Source organism: Halichoeres trimaculatus, unplaced genomic scaffold (genome assembly GCF_033239565.1).
Source record: "Halichoeres trimaculatus isolate MK-OKI-2021-1 unplaced genomic scaffold, fHalTri1.1 fHalTri1_scaffold_9, whole genome shotgun sequence".
NCBI classification, from domain to species: Eukaryota; Metazoa; Chordata; class Actinopteri; order Labriformes; family Labridae; genus Halichoeres; species Halichoeres trimaculatus.
Window position 1 is genome coordinate 2,552,501 of NW_027437188.1, and position 21,514 is coordinate 2,574,014.

The 21,514-nt window shown below is 40.3% G+C and overlaps 1 protein-coding gene across 2 annotated transcripts; it reads right to left on the bottom strand.

Annotated features, from left to right (window-relative positions):
• Positions 1-983: 983 nt before the first annotated feature.
• On the bottom strand, positions 984-18,556 carry slc6a4a (solute carrier family 6 member 4a). 2 transcript variants are annotated; one of them, XM_074680314.1, is made up of 14 exons: positions 18,482-18,556; positions 16,164-17,124; positions 15,201-15,335; positions 13,827-14,049; positions 12,344-12,482; positions 11,851-11,985; positions 11,658-11,761; positions 11,392-11,519; positions 9,447-9,559; positions 8,618-8,749; positions 5,542-5,641; positions 5,308-5,408; positions 4,958-5,125; positions 984-2,740 (listed from the first exon to the last, which is right to left on the bottom strand). In XM_074680314.1, exons 2-14 carry the CDS (start codon positions 16,615-16,617, stop codon positions 2,666-2,668), a joined length of 2,007 nt encoding a protein of 668 aa, XP_074536415.1. In that variant the 5' UTR covers positions 16,618-17,124; positions 18,482-18,556; the 3' UTR covers positions 984-2,665. The 2 variants fall into 2 exon arrangements, with proteins under 2 accessions (XP_074536415.1, XP_074536414.1); XM_074680313.1 differs by having other exon boundaries at positions 18,365-18,535.
• Between the last annotated feature and the right edge of the window lie 2,958 nt (positions 18,557-21,514).

Here is a 21,514-nt window from a genome sequence, read left to right on the forward strand (position 1 = left end):
AGTGAATGATTGGTGTTTCTTATTTGCCCCTAACTTTATAAATGGTTGTTATTGGGTATTGAGGCAGTATTTTACTTACAGTACATAAGTTTTTCCTTGGTTGCTTCACGCCTCCTATTGAAAATCACAATTTCACAATTGAAAATCTCAAAACTACTTGTCTGATCTTCACATCATTGTGTCTCTTGAGCACATCAAAAAAGCAGTTTCTCATCTATTTGAACAAATTTTAAATGCTTTGGGACATCCATGCAAATGATTATGTGCAATTGTTGAGGATTCATTTAGAGTGGATTCATTTAGTGAACTGCAGAGCAGCCTGCAGAGGTCTGAGGAGCATGCAGGAGCTAACCTTTGACCCTTAGACAACTTCAGCCTAACTGTGAACTTGAGATGATGACTTCATTTCGCCAGGATTGATAGATTTAGAGCCCTCAGCTGTCCTGTCCAAGATCTGCCCAGTAACTGCAGGCTACAGCAAAAAAACCTAGAGCCAAAGAGTCTGTTGGCCATTCAAGGACAGCATGCATGCATTTAGGAGCACCCCAGTAGTATAAAGAGAAGGCTGGGACATCAGGTTTTTGGGAGAGGGAGGTTTTTTTTGACCGTGTGCCATCATTGTGTCAACTCCATTTGCTTGCTTCGAATAAAGATGTTGGACTGAAGCTGCCAAGGATCTCCTATTCTTCATTGAACTCCGTCTCTTCTCCATGCCAGTATAAGGAATTAAGCCCACAAAGTTATTACGCAGTCAGTCAGGAGGACCAGGAGTGAACTTCACTCTAGGAACGATACGTCACAATTCTCTGCTGTTTACGTCATTATCAACTGCTCATGTCATGTTGATCAAAATTGATTTGTACAAACTGTTTTGAGAAATACACTTACTGTTTCGCAAATGGCAAGGATGATTCAGGAAATGTACCAAAGCCACTGAGAAAAATTGTAATGATAAGAAATAACAGATAATGGCGATGGTTTTCTCATAGTTCTTTATTATCTGTTATTTGCAATATATTTGTTTATCTGTATTCTATACAGGTGTGTTTCTTCATACAGTCTTTTACAGAGGTACATAGATTTTACATAAGCTGAGTGGTGCAGAGAAAGAGGCAAGATGAAGTTTTTATCCTTCAGTATATATTTAGGCAGTTAACAAGACAACAGAAGATCACGTTTAACAGCCACACACACACACGCACACACACACACACACACACACACACACACACACACACACACACACACACACACACACACACACACACACACACACACACACACACACACACACACACACACACACACACACACACATTTGAGGTTGAGGTACAGTATACATCTGCCACAGTATGCACACATAAAAAGGCCTGCACACCTTCTTTAAATCTTTTGGACCACCACCTGTCAGTACACACTAATTGAGTTTTACCCTCAAGCCCACACAAGAACTCAACGCAAACACACTCACACACTGATGGGGAAAAGAGACAATAATTCACGAGGTATATTACACTGATACCAGACTGACTAGTCAATACACATGAAGATGTACAGTACTTGATGTTTTAACTCCTGCCCCTACAAACACACAGATACTTACATTCTTACACAGGCACATTTGCAAACACACACACACCACCTTTTGGTAGAAAGCAAAGAGAGGTTTCATACATGCCATCAGTATTGTTGGTTTACACAACCTCTAGTACACTCTGCTACATCTCATGTTGAGATCACCACATCACTGTGATAGGACGAGGTAAATCCGCACAAATCCATTGTTTGTCAAAACATCAGGAGGGACAGTGATACAGCTGAACACACTTCATACTGCATGGATAGAAGGAACACACTAAATACTTGGTCAGTTTTGTCTGCAACCCTTTTCACACCGTCCATTGTGTAACAGTCTCTCTGCCATGCACACACACAGGAACACACACTCATGCTTTTACCACACACTTCTTCACAGTTTAGGAAACTCATTGCAAATCTGTCATTCGTTCAAGATGTCAAAAAATAAATACAGACTGACAGTAAACACAACATACGGGATCAACATCTGTTGTATTGACACGTCTAATGTAAAGGAAAGATAAAAGATACCACTTGTATTTGGATCTGTGAAGAGATTGAGATAAGAAGGATATCCAAATTTTTGATTTAGAAGAATCATAAATGACCAGCGTGACATAAATATACAGCCATCAGGTTGGAGAGAGGGTACACTTTTACCGAATGGCCTAAGGAACCACTGGTTTATGTCTTATGGGCAGTCACTTTTATAACTGTGGAAATGTGTTTTACTACTGCATGGGCTGAAAAAAGGTTGATTTGTACATAAAAAGGTCTTAGGATGGAAAACATTTAGAATGTAAAGATTATGAAATTAAGATCTGGGTTTGCAGGTGACATCAAGTAACTTAAAAAAAAGTCTTTTATAACAGAATAAAGCATGAAAACAAAACTAAAGAAATCCTTACAGTAACTGCAGCTCTTTATTTCTTATTTATGTGTGAGACGGCTGAAAAAAAGTGGAAAGGATGCATTCAGAAAGGACAAAAACGGTGAAAGGGAGCCCTCTTGTTAGATGTGTTGCAGTTATTCCAGAGGACGGCACTCCCTGTGGTTGGAACAGCACCTTATGTTGACCAGGTTTTGGTCAGACTGCATTGGTGACAATGAAGTTTCTGTGTTGGTCGGTGCCAGGCTCTGGAGAAATGCTCTTTAGCAGGCGCTGCAAATGTCATAAAGGAGAAACAGGGACATGTCAGGGAGAGCCAACATAAGTAGGTACATCAAACTTCTGCTGCATATGTGGTGTATTCAAGCACCACAAATAAATTCGTTTTTCTCTGGTTGAAAAAGTTAAGGAGCTTCTTAAAAAGCTATTTTGGATTAATCATTATAGAGTATCTGCTAGGGCTGGAAGGATAAAAAATGATGAAAAGAAGTATCAGAATGTTTTGTTTGACAATTTTGAATTGTGATTTTTTGGTTCTTTTTTTTTTTCCAAATTTAAATTCTTCATTTTAGTTTTTGTCTGAAAGCTAGGTTGAAAAAAAAAGTTAAAGCTGTTGTGAGGAGGATCTGTGTCCACCAATGTGTCCACCAGTGTCCACCATCACTACCAAATTTATCACAGAAATCCTTTTAAGCAGAGAAAAACACAGATCACTGTTATAACTCATCAGCTGGTGTGGTGTTGTCATGAAGATTTAGACTTTTGACCAGTACTGCTCGACTTTATCAGGAAGCTCAGAAATAGCATTAAGAAATAACTTGATCTGTTATAATTGGACTGCCTCGCCACCTTCTGGCCCGGAGTCTTACACATACTTTCGTAAAGATGTGACTTTTAACCTGGTGTGCGTTTGTTTAAAAACAAAATGTTTTTTTTCAAGACAATTTTTTACCGGATAAAACATGACAAGGGACGGTATTTATTCGTACAGTTGTGCAGCACTGTTATTTGAAGCATGACAACAAACAAACATCGTAAGTTTAAAGCTGGCTATATGCTACTACCAGCCTGGTCCTACGACTTATCCGTAGGCTAATTTGACAACAAGCAAACTGTCAGTTCTTACAGTAGTTTACTAGCCGGCCATGTGTAGCCCTACTGACAGCCAAGTGCACTAAAACATGTCTGTAGAGTGTAATGTTAGTGAATCCTGGTTATGTCCTGCCAGTCATCTAGCAGAGCTAACGTATCATCACTCTTCATTTTGTTGATTGACTCTCAAGTTTGAACAGACCACTGCAGAGTAACTGCTGCATGTGGGTTGGAATGAAGATTATCACAAACTGTGTAGCCCCTGTGTTAGCCTTTAGCTCATAGTTCAGCCTTTAGCGTGTGTTTTAGCATTTAGCTCATGCTTTATCACTCTCCTGTTTATCTTTCTTCTGCTCTACTTTTTCTGTCTGACAGTTAGGCTCCAGTGTCCACCATCGCTACCGAATTTATCAAAGTAATCGTTTTCAGCGGAGAAAAACACAGATAACTATTATAACTCATCAGCTGGTGTGGTGTTGTCATGGAGATTTAGACTTTTGACCAGTACTGCTCGACTTGATCAGAAAGCTAAGAAATAGCATTAAGAAATAACTTATACTGGTGCTGATCATCATTTTTAAGTCTGGATTACAACCAGGCATATACCTAGAAGGGTGACTTTTGCAAGTTCACTTACAAACTCCTCTCAGCTCCTTGAAAAAAAAGAAAAATTGCAAAATCAGAAATTTATTGAAGAATTACAATTTATATTTAATCGGCACCCCAAAAATCATAAAATAATTGAACCAGGAGAAAAGCACATCAACCCAGCTCTAATATCTGCTGGTTTTAACAAAAAAAGAGTGATACATTTGAGATATTCCTTATGTTTATTTATCTTAAATTGCTGGGGCATTTTTGTTGATTAATTATTATTTCTCTGGGTTCTGTCTGAACACACCTAACTTCATCAAAACACTGTTAAAAAGCTTAGATTATTGTAGCTCTGTCTTACAGTAAGATCACACAACTCAGCCTCAGTTTGGGGAGACACTCAGACTCAACTTTACCTGACCACCAGGAGCTTAACAGCCACCTGCTTTGCTCACACATGTTAAAAGCTTAACTTCTTTGTTTACAAAGCTTTATTTGGTGGCCCTGCGTCCCTACCAATACCCGTCAACAGACTTTCTGTGTTTTCACCTCTTAGATGTCCTGAAACCTCTTATCAACCCCCTAACAAGGATATTTGGCAATAATAACGATGCCTTTAATGGTGAAAATGTTTTGGATTTTTAAACATTCTATAAAGTTTGCACAAGACACTCCTCAACAAGTGAGGGGGAAGATAAAGGTGTATGTGACTCAAAAAGCACCAAATATGATACAGAGACATCTAAACAGGTCACTTGAGGTGTATGTACTCATGGAAAAAGGAAAAAGAGAAAAATACTGTACTTGTTTGAATGTGCCCTTGGCGCTGAGCAGGTGATAAACCATGTAAGTAGGCACACAGATGAAGGAGGAAACACCAATGCAGTAGCCCAGGACAGTGGTCCACGGTGGGTAGTGGTAGTGGAACAACCTGACTTCTGGGGGGAAGGCCAGGAAGCTGATGATGATGAACTAGAAACAGGGCGTGGAACAAAAACACAGGTTAGACGTATGAAAAAATAAAAACTGCTCTGCTTCTCCAGCTCCTGTATTTTCTTGTGTTAGCTCTTTAACTCCCTCTCCCAGCAAATGAATTAACCCAGATTCTTCTTTAGTTATGTGTGCATACATTAACACCATCAAAGAAGCCTCACCAGGAGAAAGCAGGGGCAGATGGCCACCCAGCAGATCCTCCAGAAACATCCGGGGGAGAAACCAATCATGACCTGGACATCATTACAGAAACGACTGGTACCTGGAACACACAGCCTCTCGCAATCAGTTATTACACTAACAAGCTGTGCCAGTCTACCATCACCTCAGTTTAACATCTTTACGCCATAGTTAAACTTCATGATGTAATCATAAACAAGAGATCTCAAACCTACCGTAAAACCAAGAGACAGCAATGACTTCAAGCAAGACCACCGTAATGACAGCGGGGCCTGTAGCATACTCTTCAAAAAGCTTCACGACAAACGCCCCCCCCTGACACAAGAAGAAACAAAGGATACAAATGTTTTTTCTAAAAGCTTCACACTAACTCAAAAAACAAAGATGTGATTTCTTTATCTGAAAAAAAGATTACGATTCTGGGAATGTATAGTGATGGTTCAATGAGTGGAGATGCATCATAGATATCCTGTGGGTTGAGGTTCAGCAGCTTATAACTCCATTACAGCCCTTATTCCAGTCAGTTGTTCACTGTGCATTGTCCCACTCTATACAGATTCTGAGCACAAAGAACTAGTCATTTTTTACAGATGTAAATAATAATGGCGCTTGCATGAAAAGCTAGTTTAGTTTTAGTTTAGTTTATTTGTTTATTTGTTTATTGTTTTGTGGACAGTCCCCTTTAATTCACTTGGCAGTAAAAGAGGCAGCTTTAGCCTGCACGGCTCATTTCCAGCTGTAGTCCCCGGCCAGTAGTAAAATAGGCAGCCTACAAAGTAATCAGTAAAAGTTAAGATACAATTAAATACAAAAGAAAATACATAAAATGTATGGTTATAATAGACCTAAAACAAAAGGAAGAGACATACAACTTATCACACAAAATGAGAACAGACACAAAGCAATTCATGCACTAAGAGGCAAGACTGAGACAACAAAGGGTGAAGAAATAATAATAAAGGTCACATTCAAAGCAGGGATAAGATGTTACATTAAGACATTATATTAAGGCAGGCAGACACAATGACTATGTCACATCCAACACAGGTTTTCCCATTTGACCGGGATTAGTGTCCATTATCAGGGCTATTATAAATATTTCTCAGTGGCAGACTGTCACAATACTACGACAGAGATCACACAATCCAGCAGCCTGGTCCTACGACTTATCCGACAATTTTTTACCATATAAAACGTGACAAGGGAAGATATTTATTTGTACAGTTATGCAGCACTGTTGTTTGAAGCATGACAACAAACAAACATTGTAAGTTTAAAGCTGGCTTTATGCTACTACCAGCCTGGTCCTACGACTTAATCATAGGCTAATTTGACAACAAGCAAACTGTCAGTTCTTACAGTAGTTTAGTAGCCGGCCATGTGTAGCTACAGACAGCCGGGTGCTCTAAGACGTGTCTGTAATGTGTAACGTGAGTGAATCCTGGTGATGTCCTGCCAGTCATCTACCAATCAGAGCTAACGTAACCTCACTCTTCATTTTACTGATAGACTCTCAAGTTTGAACAGGCCACTGCAGAATATCTGCTGCATGTGGGTTGAAATGAACATTATCAAAAAAGAAATAAAAAGTTCGTTTACGACATTAATCTCATAAATTGATGAGGATCAAGTTGTCGTTATACTTTATTGCTATAGTTTAGTTGGGACCACTTTGTCAAAATAATCTTGGTTAACTTGCACAGTTTCATTTGGCAGTATGGTTCTGTTCTGGGACTCCTTGCTCTTCCACGCGCTTGTGTGGAAAGCCTGAGGCAGGAAAAGCACACCTTCCTGCCCATCACAAACCATTGTGAACGGCATAAGCAGGGAGCACAGCAGCAAAAATAAAAACCCAGACAGAGCAGAGCAATGGAGGAGGTAGGGTGCAGGTGGGTTGCAAAATGCCATCATAGGAAGCAGGAAGGAGGCTGGGCTAGAGCTGTTTAAAAAGCCCACTCTGAATGTAATTTTCCAATAGGAAGCAAACATGGGAGTCAGCTGAGCAATCAGCTGATCTGCACAGATGATGACAGCTAAGCTGTTAGAGCTTGACATCGTGGCCTGCCTGAACTAACGCTACACTTGATCCTATTAGGAGAGCAGCAGCTGCATGTGCAAAAATGAGGAACATGGAGCATCTTGTAAAGTTACCCTTTAGGACAGATTTCACAAATAAAAAATATTTTATCTGTTGGCTCATCAGCAGAATATTGTCATAAATGTAGGGACCCATAAAAGCTAGCTCAGAAACTGGAGCTTTGTTGAGAATTTTGGTAAAGTTAGAAAGATTTTCACAGATGTGTCTTTCCCAGATCATTAACTCATCAGTGGAACAGTGTTTTGACAAATCCACACCTCTCTGCAATCACAACAATAGACTGAGAGCTGTAAACGTATTTTCCTCTAATCGAGACGTCCTCTGCGCTGGGGAACTCTTTGCAAAGCGGCTCTTGTTCATATGAAATGTCTGCAAATTACAGCACCAATAAAATATGAGGGAGAAGTATGAAATAACTTTGCCCAGGAGAGGTGTAGGGTCAAACCGTTTACCACATGTGATCTTTGGTTTTTCAGACAACATTTCTCAAATCTTCTAAGAAGCCCAAAGCTAATTCCTAAGAACAAGTTTGTTCTCATAAATCCACGACTCAATTTTCTAAAAATGTGTGACTTTACTCTTGTATAATGATGACTTAATTCTTCTTAATTTGTGACCTCATTCTTTTAAACTTGTGACTTTACTCTTGAAAATTTGTGACTTTATTCAGGAAAATTTATGACTTTATGCTAAAAAATGTATGACTTTATTCTTAAATGACTTTATCATAAATTTTTTTGCTTGTCAACTTGTGCCTTTATTCTCTTAAATTTACTTCTTTATTTTTTTCATAATTTTATGACTTTTTTCTCATATATTTGTGACTTCATTCTGGTTAACTTGTGATTCTATTGTAAATTTAGGACTTTATTCTTGTAAATTTACAAATTTAGTCTTGTAAATTTTCAACTTTATTCTTGAATATGTATGACCTATAAAATTAAATAATGATAACATTTTTGACTTAATTTTTTGTAAATTTATAAGATTTATTTTTTTGAAAAATCCTTTTTTCCCCCCCTTTTTTTTTCCAATTTATACATATAACTAAGATATATTCAGGTAAGTGGAGTTATTGATTTATCTGTGATCTTTGATTATTATTTTTGTTTGTTTTCGAAGCCAAACCTGATATATTTTTTTACTCATGGTGGATATCGACTGCATCCTTGTTGTATTTTTTTTTTACTTACATATGTGAGTGTGGAGAGAGCCCCCAGGTAGCAGACACACACCAGGCCCAAGACAAACCACTCTCGTCTCTTAACCAGGATATGAGGGAACTCATCCAGCATTGCTGTAATCACACCCTCCAGCCCTGCAAACTGAACAGAGGAGGACATCTGGGAAGTCATCGAGAAAGGAGAAAGAACCTCTAAAGATAGCAGAAGAAAAAAGGTAGGAGGAAGAAAAAGCTGTGTAACAACATGTTTGGGACACAAAGTGTGACACATTTTAGAGTACGTGAGATTTTACAGTTAGAAATTTGATCTAATGGCAGCAGGATCTTTGATTTCAGAGGTAATTAAAAAAGCCCTGTGTGTTGAAACGTTTGCACATAAGTACAATAAAATTAAGAGACCAACTGTTAAGCTGATCTATAATGAATTGGAGCACATAGAGATGTTTTCCAGTATTATCCTCAGTGCTCAAATAAGGGAATAAAGCAGCCTGAGTGCTGATTCTACAATGATTATGGGTACTTGACAAGAGCTTTACGGGTCTCTCCAGCTGGCTTTCTCAGAGCAGATAAATACTGGCTTAGGGAGACAAGATCCTCACATAACAGTAACACATGGCCCATCATATTGTTTATTTGTATGCAATCAAAAATAACAGCGATGAAAAATAAAAGCCCTCATGTAGCAACAAGAGAATTTGCTTTTTTAGCAAGCAGAAATAAAAACCTTTTTTTGGGCTACAGACAGCACTGAAGAGCTAAGCAAAGGGGAATGGGATGGAGAGTCAACAAAACAATTTATCCTGTGTCTAAACTTTGGAAAGAGTAATCAGCAAACTAACCGTGCTATCCAGACCTAGCATTATAATCATGAGGAAGAAGATGATGGAGAAGAAAGTTGCAGCAGGCATGTTTGCTATGGCTTCTGCGTATATGATAAACAGCAGACTGGGACCTGTGGAGACAAAAATAGTTGTAGGATCAAGAGATTTTGGCAAAGCAATCATATTTTTATTGACTTCAACTATTTGGGCCCAAAATTGTAAAAGAACAAGATGTTAAAGTTTGTCTTATATACTCTCACAGGCCACTTGATGAGGTTTTTTTTTTTTTTTTTTTTTTTCATTTTTTTTTTTTTTTTTCCGTTGCTAGGCGCTACCCAAGTAGCTGCCTGTTGCAGCAGCTCTCTCGTCTTTGTCCGTTTCTTGTAATTTCTTCGTCTCTTTTTCGTAATCTTTGTATCTGGAGTGGATCATCACTTTGTGTGGTTCATTGCCGGTCACGGACACCAAACTTTTTGTGGCTTTGGCGATATTTTTTACTACTTTTCTCCTGTGTTTGTCTGGAGATCCCACATGTAACCATGGCTGCATTGTTTACAAATTAGCTGTTAGCAGCCTGTAGCATGTCAATGCTAACTAGTGTAGGGCTTGATGATTTCCCTCGAGCTGAGGAGGAGGAGGTGAGGACGACGTGCTGGTTCTCGGATGTGAGCTGGGAGGTGACGACGTGGACCTGTCCTTTCCATCCATCGTTGTTGGGAACGTGGGATCTAGCCCCGGGGGATGGACGAGCTAGCTGTGCTAACCCAGCGGCATCGTGCTGTTCACGGACGTGGCTGACGGAGCTGACATCGGACGCCGGCGCCACATTGGAGGAGCTTCGCCTGCTGTGAGCAGACAGGATCCAGGAGACAGAGACTGATCAGACTGCTGGGGAGGCTCAGTCCTGGACCCTGTGGAGGTGGAGACTGGCTGAACTGGAGAGTGGGGGACGAGTGGTGGACGGGATGTCGTCATCTAATTTCTTATGGACTTTCTTGCACTTTCTATACTCTTTCTTACTTTTGTTTTCTTAAATGCTGCGGTGACTCCTGAATTTCCCCTCGGGGATAAATAAAGTATTTTCTATTCTATTCTATTCTATTCTACACCTGTCCAACTGCTAATTAATGCAAATTTTTAATCAGACAATCACATGGCAGCAACTCAATGCAGTAAGCATGTAGACATGGTCAAGACGATCTGCTGCAGTTCAAACCAAGCATCAGAATGTGGAAGAAAGGTGATTTAAGTGACTTTAAATGTGACATGGTTGTTGGTGCCTGACTGGCTGGTCTGAGTATTTCAGAAACTGCTGATCTACTGGGATTTTAACCCACAACCATCTCTAGGGTTTTAAGAGAATGACCCGAAAAAGGAAAAATATCCAGTGAGTTCTGTGGCCAAATGCCTTGTTGATGCCAGAGGTCAGAGGAGAATGGTCAGACTGGTTTGAGCCGATTGAAAGGCCACAGTGCTGGAGAGCACTGGAGATGAACCTCCCACTTCATCTGCTGGCAGCTTAGATGAAGGACCACTTCCACTGAGTGACCTCTGGACTGTTGCCAGGGCATTTACGATCAATATCAGCCCAGACACGGCACTGACCAGCTGATCGTGTGTGCAGCGATGGCCCACGTGTCATGGTGAAGGGGAACGCCTCATTGGACACAGCTCTCACCTCCTGTGTAGCAGCCTGTGACCCATAAGTCTGATTTCTCCACCTCCGTTGCTTCAAATTTCATTTTTCCTTTACGGCATCTCTGCTGTTTAAACTCTCCATGGTAACAGCAGATAGCACAGGCATTTAACATGAAACTGTTATAAGTTGTGCACACAGTCTTAGTAGTTCACCTGCAACAGGCCCACTGATAGAATGAGCAGTATTTAAGTTTGTGCACAATTAAGTGCTTGTTATTTGGGATCTTAGCAGATTAGGCCCTGAGATCTTAGCTTGTTGTCTCACCGGCATCTTTGGCAACAGCATCCACATCCTGCTGCCTCATCTCGGCCATGTATCCCAGCACAGTAAATATGACAAAACCGGACAGGAAGCTGGTCAGGCAGTTCACAGAGCTGGTGACCAAAGCATCTCTGAGATGGAGAAATCAAAAGTCAGAGAACACACAAGAAGAAATAGATGAAAAAATACTTGCACAAAATGTCTTCAGGAAACATCAATGTTACAGCCTTTTCAAAACAATACAACATGTGTTGGGGAAAAGTTCTTACTTGTAGCAGTTGTTGTGAAAGGGGTTGTAGCTGGCAAAAGCAAGTAGCACACCAAAACCTGGACCCAGTGAGAAGAAGATCTGAGCAGCAGCATCAATCCAGACCTTAGAAAGTCAGAGAATTGATGTTGGCGTATAAGAAAACCAGTATGATAGTATCAGCATTTTAAGACCTCCCAGTTTAATGGACTCACTGTGGTGCTGAGCAGTTTTCCCCAGTCGGGCTTGAGATAGAAGACAACGCCCCTCCAGGCCCCTGGCAGAGTTGCTCCACGGACGAGCAACACCAGGAGGACAAGGTAGGGAAAGGTTGCTGTCACCCAGACTACCTGTAAATAGAAAAGAATCTCGCTTTTCCATCAGTCAGCTCCCAATGCGTGGTCAGTGAGATCAGCTGGTACGTGGTCATACAGAGAACCTTTGGGTTTCTTGCTTTGAAAACAAATATTTCCCCCTTCGAGAACTAAAGGCATTCATGGCCTTTTAAGGTCTGGTTGTGAATTTCTCACACAGTCATCTTTCAGCCTATCTAACCAGCTGCCCCACCCATGATGATGAATGATACTGAAGGGTGAAGAACAATGTTTTCCCTCTTTCTCTGTTTCTCTGCCTCTGGCCCAGGAAAAAAGGATTCATTTAACCTTTCTGCCTAGCTAAAATAACCCTCACAGGCACCCATTCATTTACCTTGCCAGACGTCTTGACTCCTTTCCAGATGCTGAAGTAGACTATGGTAAAGATGAAGAGCAAGCAGAGGGCCAGCTGCCAGCTTACAGATCCCAGCTGGTGCAGACCTGGGGAACGATGGACCTGTAACACCTGGCGGCTGCAGGAAAGAAAAGAAGATGAGTGAATGCTGGCATTAGTTTGGTGGAAGGATAAATATAACTCTAATGTGATAATAGTAAAAAAACAGGTTCTGTGTAGGTTGAAGACATAAAGAGCAAAACAAGAAGGGAGTCGTGGAAATACATGCAAGCTCAAGGAAATAGGAGAAGGAAGTACAGGGAGGTCAAACGGAAAGAGAAGAATGTGGAGATAAATAGGAAGTGATATAGGAGATAAGAAGTAAAAATACAGAACTAGGGTGGATGAGAGGATGTTTTTTAAAACTTGGAAAGCAAATGTCGGGGCCGTCTGATAAAGAGGGGGACGCAGAGAACTACAAAAGTATATGGGGAAAACATAGAATCCAAGACTTTCTCATAACTCATTTAGACACTTAATGAAATCAAAGTTTACACAAAACCAAGTAAGAAAACATCACGTGCAGAACACTGAGGTTAAATTAACAGTCAGGGCAACATCTGGTCACAGGTTAAGCACACAGAGCTTGCATGAGAAAACAGAGATGAGATTTATGTTGAAAACAGGAAATTCTGGCGCCAGACTGAGTCGCGGAATTTTTTTCTTTTAAACCTGTATTAGGAAAGTCAGCCAGGGATAAACCCTGAATCTGCCTCAGAGGACCAACAGAGAACAGTTAAGTGAGGAAGTGTAAGAAACAGTGGACTGCAACTAAACCAGGAGTAATACAGAATATAATCCACAGAGATTGTTTTTTTCTTTTAACAATTTACAAAAATAGTTGGATAACTTCACTGGGTTTTAACGGATCATTGAAATGATACACACGACTAATACCTATGCCTGTTTGATAAAGGAGGAGACAATGTATTAAGACTATTAACCTAAAATTCTTCTTTTGCTTTATTTCCTTCTTCCCTTAGCTGTCATCTACCTGTTTATCTCCTGAAGATCCCAAAAAACCTTAAATCATCTTTACCCCTTTCACAACCCTGCTTTCTCTCTCCTCCTGCTCCTGATTTATGGTCAGGCTTTGACAGAGTGAAATGAGATTTATTTATTTTAAAATATGTGTAAAGTCATTTATTCTATTTGTTGCTTTAGCTTTATTGACATCTTACTTAACAATGTGTTGATACTCTATAGAGTCCCCTGTTTACTGCTGCTCCTGTAAACTCTACATCTTTCATCTTGGCCAGGCTCAGTTATCACTGTAATGAAAACTTACAGCTGTCTTTCAGCATTGCTGTCTGTTGTGCTTATGAATCTTAGGGTTAGAGGTTGTAAAGGTGGTCTCTCCTTCCCTCTCTTGATGCCTCCTTCCTATGTAGTTTCCTTTACATGAGACTAACACACAACTTACATATAGAACTCCTCTGCAGGCGAGGTGGAGGAGTTGGACCAAGACACGTTGTGGTCAGTGGACATATAGCGGTTACAGTTTTCAGTGTTCCAGCTGTTGGTGCAGGTGGTCCAGGGCAAGGTTGGGCGAAATGATGAGAGAAGGTAGTACAAGGCCCAGGCCATGATGGTGTTGTAGTAGAAGGCTATGTAGAGGGCTATGATGCAGATGGCAAAGCCAATACCTTAACAACAACAACAACAACAACAACAACAACAAAGTCAGCACTTCATGAGCACAGCAGTTAACGAGGAAACTTATTTTTTTATTTAAACCCTCCATCTTTCTTTCTTTTTTTCTTTCTTTCTTTCTTTCTTTCTTTCTTTCTTTCTTTCTTTCTTTCTTTCTTTCTTTCTTTCTTTTCTTTCTTTCTTTCTTTCCTCCTGATATATAGATAATTTAAAAAGATCATTCACTACAAACACAAACAGACAAAATATTTCCATTAAAAATTAGTAAGAACAAAATAAAAAGAGCAAATCATGATGATATGCAACAGGATTTGCAATTTTGTTGTTCTTGCTGCAATGACAAATAAAGTTCTATTCTAGGAAGAAGTAAAACAGATCATGTCCTGCCCCTGTTAATCAAGTGTCATACAACAATAATCAATATTCTGTCTGTGTACAATTCCTAATACAAAGCAAAATACACAAATAATTTGTGTTGTGAACAAAATTTGTGTTGTCGCCATTTCACAAGACAAACACTTCATATTATAGGCCAGAAAACCACAAGACAAGCAATTATGGGGTAGATCAGATGACACTGGTACAGTCACAGTCCATGTCAAACTCATTTCTCTTAAACATTCTCATGGAAAAATGTACCTGAATTTGAAAATAATCATCTTCCTACTCAGCTTGAATGCATAATCAAGGCTTCTCCATAGCACTACTCTACTTTTCATTAAAAGATGTATACTTCCATCATGCCATAGATCTTCAAAACACATCAGTGGTTACTCTTGTCAGTCTAAGTTGCCTTTGGCTGGCATTTCTGAACAAGAACAATTTACATACTATCATGTTTCTGAGCAGCTGGCATTTGGCATGGAAATGTGACAATTTCCATAACAGAGAGCCATTGCATCTTTCTAGCTGGACAAGAACCCATGGATACTCTTCAAGGGAACTGCACCAAGGGAGGATGAGGTCAAATGAGCTGTCTGTCAGACTCTGATGGCTTGACGCTATCTGTCTTTCCTTGTTTTTTCTCTATTTATTTTACTGATAGAAATTGCTTGTCTCTTAATTCTTCTCCTTAAATATGTTTTTATTGCCTTTTGCTTCTAAGCTGTTTTTGCATTCCCTGTTAACCTTTTTCTTAAGTTACCTTTGAAGATGGGACATATGTGTTTCCAGATGGAGATGCAGCCGCTGCGGTGAAACTGGCCTAGAGCTAGCTCCATGTAGAAGAGAGGGACACCTCCAAACACCGCCATCAACAGGTAGGGCAGCAAAAAGGCACCTGAATGAAGGCATGAATATGGAATTTAGAAGAGGGTGTTGTGACAATACAGCCAAAACTGAAAGGGGAATCACTGGAAGACATGTACTACTACAGAGAACAGCATAACAGTCATAACACCCCTGCTGGCTTTGGGTCGGCTGACGAAGCACTAACAAACAGAGAGAACAGATCAAGACCAAGCACTAACAAACAAAGAGAACAGATCGCCAGCCAGATCCTAGGACTCCACAACCTGATGTGAAATCAATTTCTCCCTGCTCTTTTCCTTCTGTTTAATTATCAACAAACCTTACCGCACAGATGTGTATTTGTGTATGTGGCTAGGTAGGTGTGTCTTACTTCTTTGTGACATGGAGGCAGAGATAAAGGTTGATTGAGCAGCTGCCTGAGAGGCAGGTTATTAAGCAAGGAGAAAGAGTCTGAAGGTGTTCTCATAAAAACCACAATTAATACTGTTGCCTCTATCAAACGTCTCTTGGTCCTCATCTCAACCTCGCTCTATGAGACACACACAGAACACAGGAAATTGCAAAGATTTTATTATTGCAAATCCAATAAAACTGGAAAGAGTGGCCTTGTTTTGCTGTTAGGTGAGGATATTGTAGCAACAGGGTGCAGGCCATGCAGGCTTTCAGAAAACATTAGCTTGCTTATATAAGCCACCTTTTATGTCCAAGATTGTCCAAGGACCGAATGGAGTCAAGACATAAAAATATTACCTGGACCAAGACCAGGGTGTTAACTGTTGTTCTATGCTTCGGGGTCTAAAAGCTTGTTTTGAATAAATGATTATCACACGATCTCAAACATGCATTGCCTCCTCACCTCCTCCATTCTGGTAGCAGATGTATGGAAAGCGCCAGACATTTCCCAGATCCACTGCGTAGCCAATCACAGAGAGCAAGAAATCCATCTTCTTGCTCCAAGTTTCTCTGGGCCTCTCTAAGCTGGTTTGTTGGACCACCAGAGTTCTAAAGCCTCCCAGGGGCACAGAGGAGTTGGTGGCCTCTCCAGGCCCAGAGGCTGTACCTCCAGCGCAGGCTGCCGTTCCCACTCCTTCTTGTGGACTTTGAGGAGTGGATGTACTGAAGCCATTGGAGACATGCTGTCCAGAGTTGGAAGTCAGGTCCTTGGGTTGTCCATCTGCAAGACCATCAGCCAGAGTCCGTTTACCATTTTCCCGCTGAGCCTTTTCCTCTCCTTCCACCTCCTCTCTCTCCTTTTCTCTCTGTCCTCCATTCTCCCCGTTCTCCTCTGTCAACATGCTTGTCATCATCATGTCTTCTCTGTCTCCTTTTGCTTGTATTACTGTCAGAGTGGGCTTGGCAGTTAGGGGCTAAAAGAGGATCTCAGCGACAGTGAAGGGAATGTGACACTGTCTGGTAGGGCGCCCATTAGTGGAACAGCGAAGGAATGGTAAGGTCTTCTTGAATGACAAATTTGGCTAGGTTGTGTTGTCCTTCACTGGCAGGTAAAAGGGCCAGAGGACGAGAAGTCAGAGCTCTCACCGGCAGGTAAAAGGGCCGGGGGATGAGAGGCCAGAGCTCTCACAAGGCAAAGACAGGGGCTATGGAGCAGGGACGGGTGTGTATATCAGTGGACTAAACGGCAAACACACATAAAGTTCTGTTGAGCAAGAAGTTATCGGAGCAGCAGATTGGAAAGACAAAATGGGGTAAGGACCGGAGAGATGTGTTTGAACAGTCTGTCGCCAAAAGGACTGTTAGAGGAACCTGGAATCTTCTCCACAAAGTCCTTATTTTTTGAAACACAGAGTCATGGCAAGCTGCAACACAAAGGTAAAATCAGTGAATCCACTGTAAATCACTTACTGCTGAACAAATTGTATATACAACTGCTCCTCTTTCTTAATGCTATCATAATATCATGTACACACACACACACACACACACACACACACACACACACACACACACACACACACACACACACACACACACACACACACACACACACACACACACACAAAGACACAAAGTACATAAGTTGTAGAAAAAATGATTGACCAAAACACTTTACTCAATACAAATAAATGCAACAAAAAATATTACTTTGAAATTAAAATCAAAACCACAGCGCACTAAATTAAAAAAAAAGTTAAAAGAGAAAAAAAAGACTAGAACCGACTCAACTGATGTGAATGATGTTGAACAGATGCATTTCATGTATTGCCTTTGTTTCTTAGTGATGATGGTAATTGGAGTTCCTTTTTCCAAACTGTAAATACTAATTTCTATGTAAAATAACTGCAATGTAGTCAGTGGGGATACCAGTGAATACTATTTATTCATTTTCTTTTCTTTTTAATCAAAGCTGTTTAAAAAATTACTTAAGTCAGTTTCAGACTGTAAGGTATCAAGAAATCCAGTTTGATACCGGGACCCTATATATATATATATATATAAACACACACACACACACACACACACAAAATACCAAATAAAACTATAACCATAACTTAGGATTCACTGTTCAACTACCCACCAGACCAAAGAAACAACAACAAAAAAACAAAAAACAAACAAAACAAACAAAACACACACACACACACACACACACACACACACACACACACACACACACACACACACACACACACACACACACACACACACAAAGAAATTTTCTTCGCTTAGCTAAAATAGAAATAGAGATATTATTACAGTTTGCATACATATGTTATCACTGTGCATTTTGGAGGAAGCAGCATAAAAGCATAAAACATTCTTTTTAATTTTGATCAGTATTAATCTTCTGTAGCTTATAGGGATATTGAAAATACTCTTTCTTTTTCTTGCATAACTAATTGACAAGTCCTATCAAGATAAAGACAGATTAATTAAAAAACTGAGATCCAGGCAAAGATACTCTCAACAAGATCATTTAAAATTCCAGATATAATATAAAAACAAGTTAGCACACCTTTTTCAGCCAGCTTTTTGACAGGATGATGATTGGTAAATCATTGGTAAACTAGTCAGATGAACTGGATTTTTATACATTACCTTAAGAGGAGGTAAATAAGAAAAAAGGAGAACTTGTTCTGGGTAAAAGGAAACAAAAGCAGCAGCATCAACTTCTGCCATGTACTCAAAGAATCCTGTGGAGATGCAAAAACTTGCCTGAGAAACAGCCTGCACTCGCACATGGAGGCTCTGTGTTTGTCCATTCAGCTCTCAAACCTCTCCCATTTCTCTCTCTCACTCTGTTTCCCCCCAGTTTCCCTCTCTCACTGACTTACAACCACACACACACACACACACACACACACACACACACACACACACACACACACACACACACACACACACACACACACACACCACACACACACACACACACACACACACACACACACACACACACACACACACACACACACACACATGACTTGTTAGGAGACAAGCAGCTGTGCAGGCATAGGAGATGTGCGCAGAGTTACACGCTCTCAGGCGAAGAGTGAAGAAAAGAACAATGCAAACACAAACAGGTGGGCTTGGATTTCACTTTAACAGACACAATGAAAACTAAACTAGTAATGATGAACTGTAGCAAAGCTAGGCTTAGCTAACGAACCTGACAGCAAAGCCCTGACACTGTATGGTCAAGGAAGATCCTCATCAAGCACGTAAACACTACTGGCATATACACTGCAGACAGCAGAGGCCATCCTCAGGGCTCAGTGTCAGGGCTCCTCTGGCTACTCAGTCCAGGCATAGAAACAAACTGGCACACATTTATCTTAACATTTATCTCAAAAACTCACAATGCTTGCAGTCACTCTATGCACCGACTGTTCCTCTCATTCTTATGTTGCTATTTTTTGTACGTAACACGTTTTTCTTGACCCACAAGCTTCCTGAGAAACTGCTGTGGACCCTGCCCCTTCTGCTCAGTACGGTCGGGGCAGTGCTGAGGTATTTCTGGGCACCTCCCTGGTTGGATTCCATGTAGGCAGTGTAACTTTTCACTGTACTCCCACAGATATTGCTGAAAATTCAGCATTTTTGCCTGATTAAGTAAAGCTTGAAACTTTCTGTGTCAAACATGCCGTAATCATCCTGCACAGATTTGTCCGAGTTATTCAGAAAAAGCTTGGTAAATCCATCGTCACCTTTGAAGAACCAACAGTAATCAGACACTCGTTGTGACTAAGGTTCATATTTCATGGTAAAGACAGACACAAACACATCTTTTAACACATACTCAAACTGCAATGACACAAATTCATCTGAAGCCATACTACTTTTTAATTCATAATTATGACATGTCAAGAAAATGAACCTTATGCGATGCATTAAGTTTGTTTTTGAAGAGCATAAATAATTCTAAAGGGTCAATCACTCGTTACATATGTAAGACCAAACAGTGGTGTCGTTAGGTTTATAGGGGGTTTCAAGCTATTCTGATGCTTCCCGTAAATAATGTATACATATTTGTATACTTTATTTACAAAAATATCCACAAATCAATTATAGTGTGGCCAGAATTGAGTTGACATAGATAATCTTATAACACATCATTATTCACTTAAATATGATCATAAATCTGACAGTTTCCCATCGCTTCACAGTGTAAATACACCAGATCCATCTCTACTCCAGCTCTGCTCCATCGCGTGTCGGCTGCTCATGTCAACTCATCATCTGAGTGTTCAGCCCAAGGGGCAACATCCGGTTAGAAAAAATGAAGCTTATTCAGAAGTGCCAAAAGTTGCTGTTCTTTGAGGATCCGTTCGAGGCTGGCTGCTAAAAAAACTGGAAGTCACATACTCATCCAGACAAAAAATAACAGACTTTTACAGCATTAAAAAGCATATTTACAGCCTGATTCAAATAACGGCTTGGGTCTGAAACGCTAATTTCACTATTGGCACACACTAACTCGATGGTTTAGAAGTTATCAGGATCATCTGATTGTCCAATCAGGGGCATAGGTCATCTCACGTGACTGACGGGCACCCTGACCCAGAAAGGATCATAACCAATGTGGCTGCGTCTGTTGGCTTCATTTCATGGTTTCAGGAACAGATAGTGACATCATGAAGGCTATGTCCATATTTTGTACAGTATGGTTCTGCCTGGTGGCTTGCAAAACACCAGACAGATGGCGTCCCGACAAGTAAGAGATCTATAGACGTCATTTATGTTTTTCAACGGGGGAGGCGTGAGTTTGGAAGTGCTTGTAAACTACTGCAGGTGGCAGCGGTGCTCTCTTTGGATGAAAAATCAGCATAGATATGAGAAAAAAGATACAAAAAGACAGAGACATGGCGAGACTTTGTAAGTAGGAAAAGTTCAGGCAGCTCATGCTCAAACAGATAATGTGTGTGAGAGTACCAAGGATGGAGCAGCTAAGATGAGCGCAATCTAAAAAAAGTATGTTTTCTCTGTTTATTGGATCAAAAACAGGAAGAGACACAAGTAAATTAACTACATTCAAACTGGAGTGAGGTTTTCAAATAGGCTGTGAATTAAAACCTTAAAGACATTTTCTTTTTCTTCAAAGTTCTTTGTTTAGACTTATGTACAGTAGATTTCAAACATGTTAGGTGTAGCTACTACCCTGACATCTTTCTCTCTGCACAAATATCAGGAATATATTTTTTTAAAGACAACCTTGCCTCAAGCCAAGTTGGACCATGGCAACTTCAAGTAAATGCTACATACATTACAGAGAAACCTGTTAAAAGCATTACATTGTACCCTCCTGCTCTACCCTGCTGCTACATTTGCACAAACAACAATTAAGTCGTGTGGACCTTGTTGTGTTTGAGCTCGGAACTACTCCAGAGAGGAAACCTTTGCTGTGTCGCCGTTGCACAAAACATTGGAAATGTGGAAAATGTTAATGCGGTCTTATTAAATTATGGCACTTTGCTTCAACCACTGAGATAATATGCTTCTTAACCCATATATGGACCTTAGACAACTGTGAAATGCTCAAACATAAATCAGTTTCAGACAGTGGTTGATTTTTCCAGGGCTGAGAAACATGTGGTCTACCCAGTATGGCAGGATCTGCTACAGTTTCTTTGTTTTTGTTGCTATCACATACCAGGATGTGTAATAAGTCTTGACATATTTAAGTTTAAACTAGAAAAAATATCATATACTTGTTCAACTCGCTTCTCAAGGTTATGGTAATGATGAATG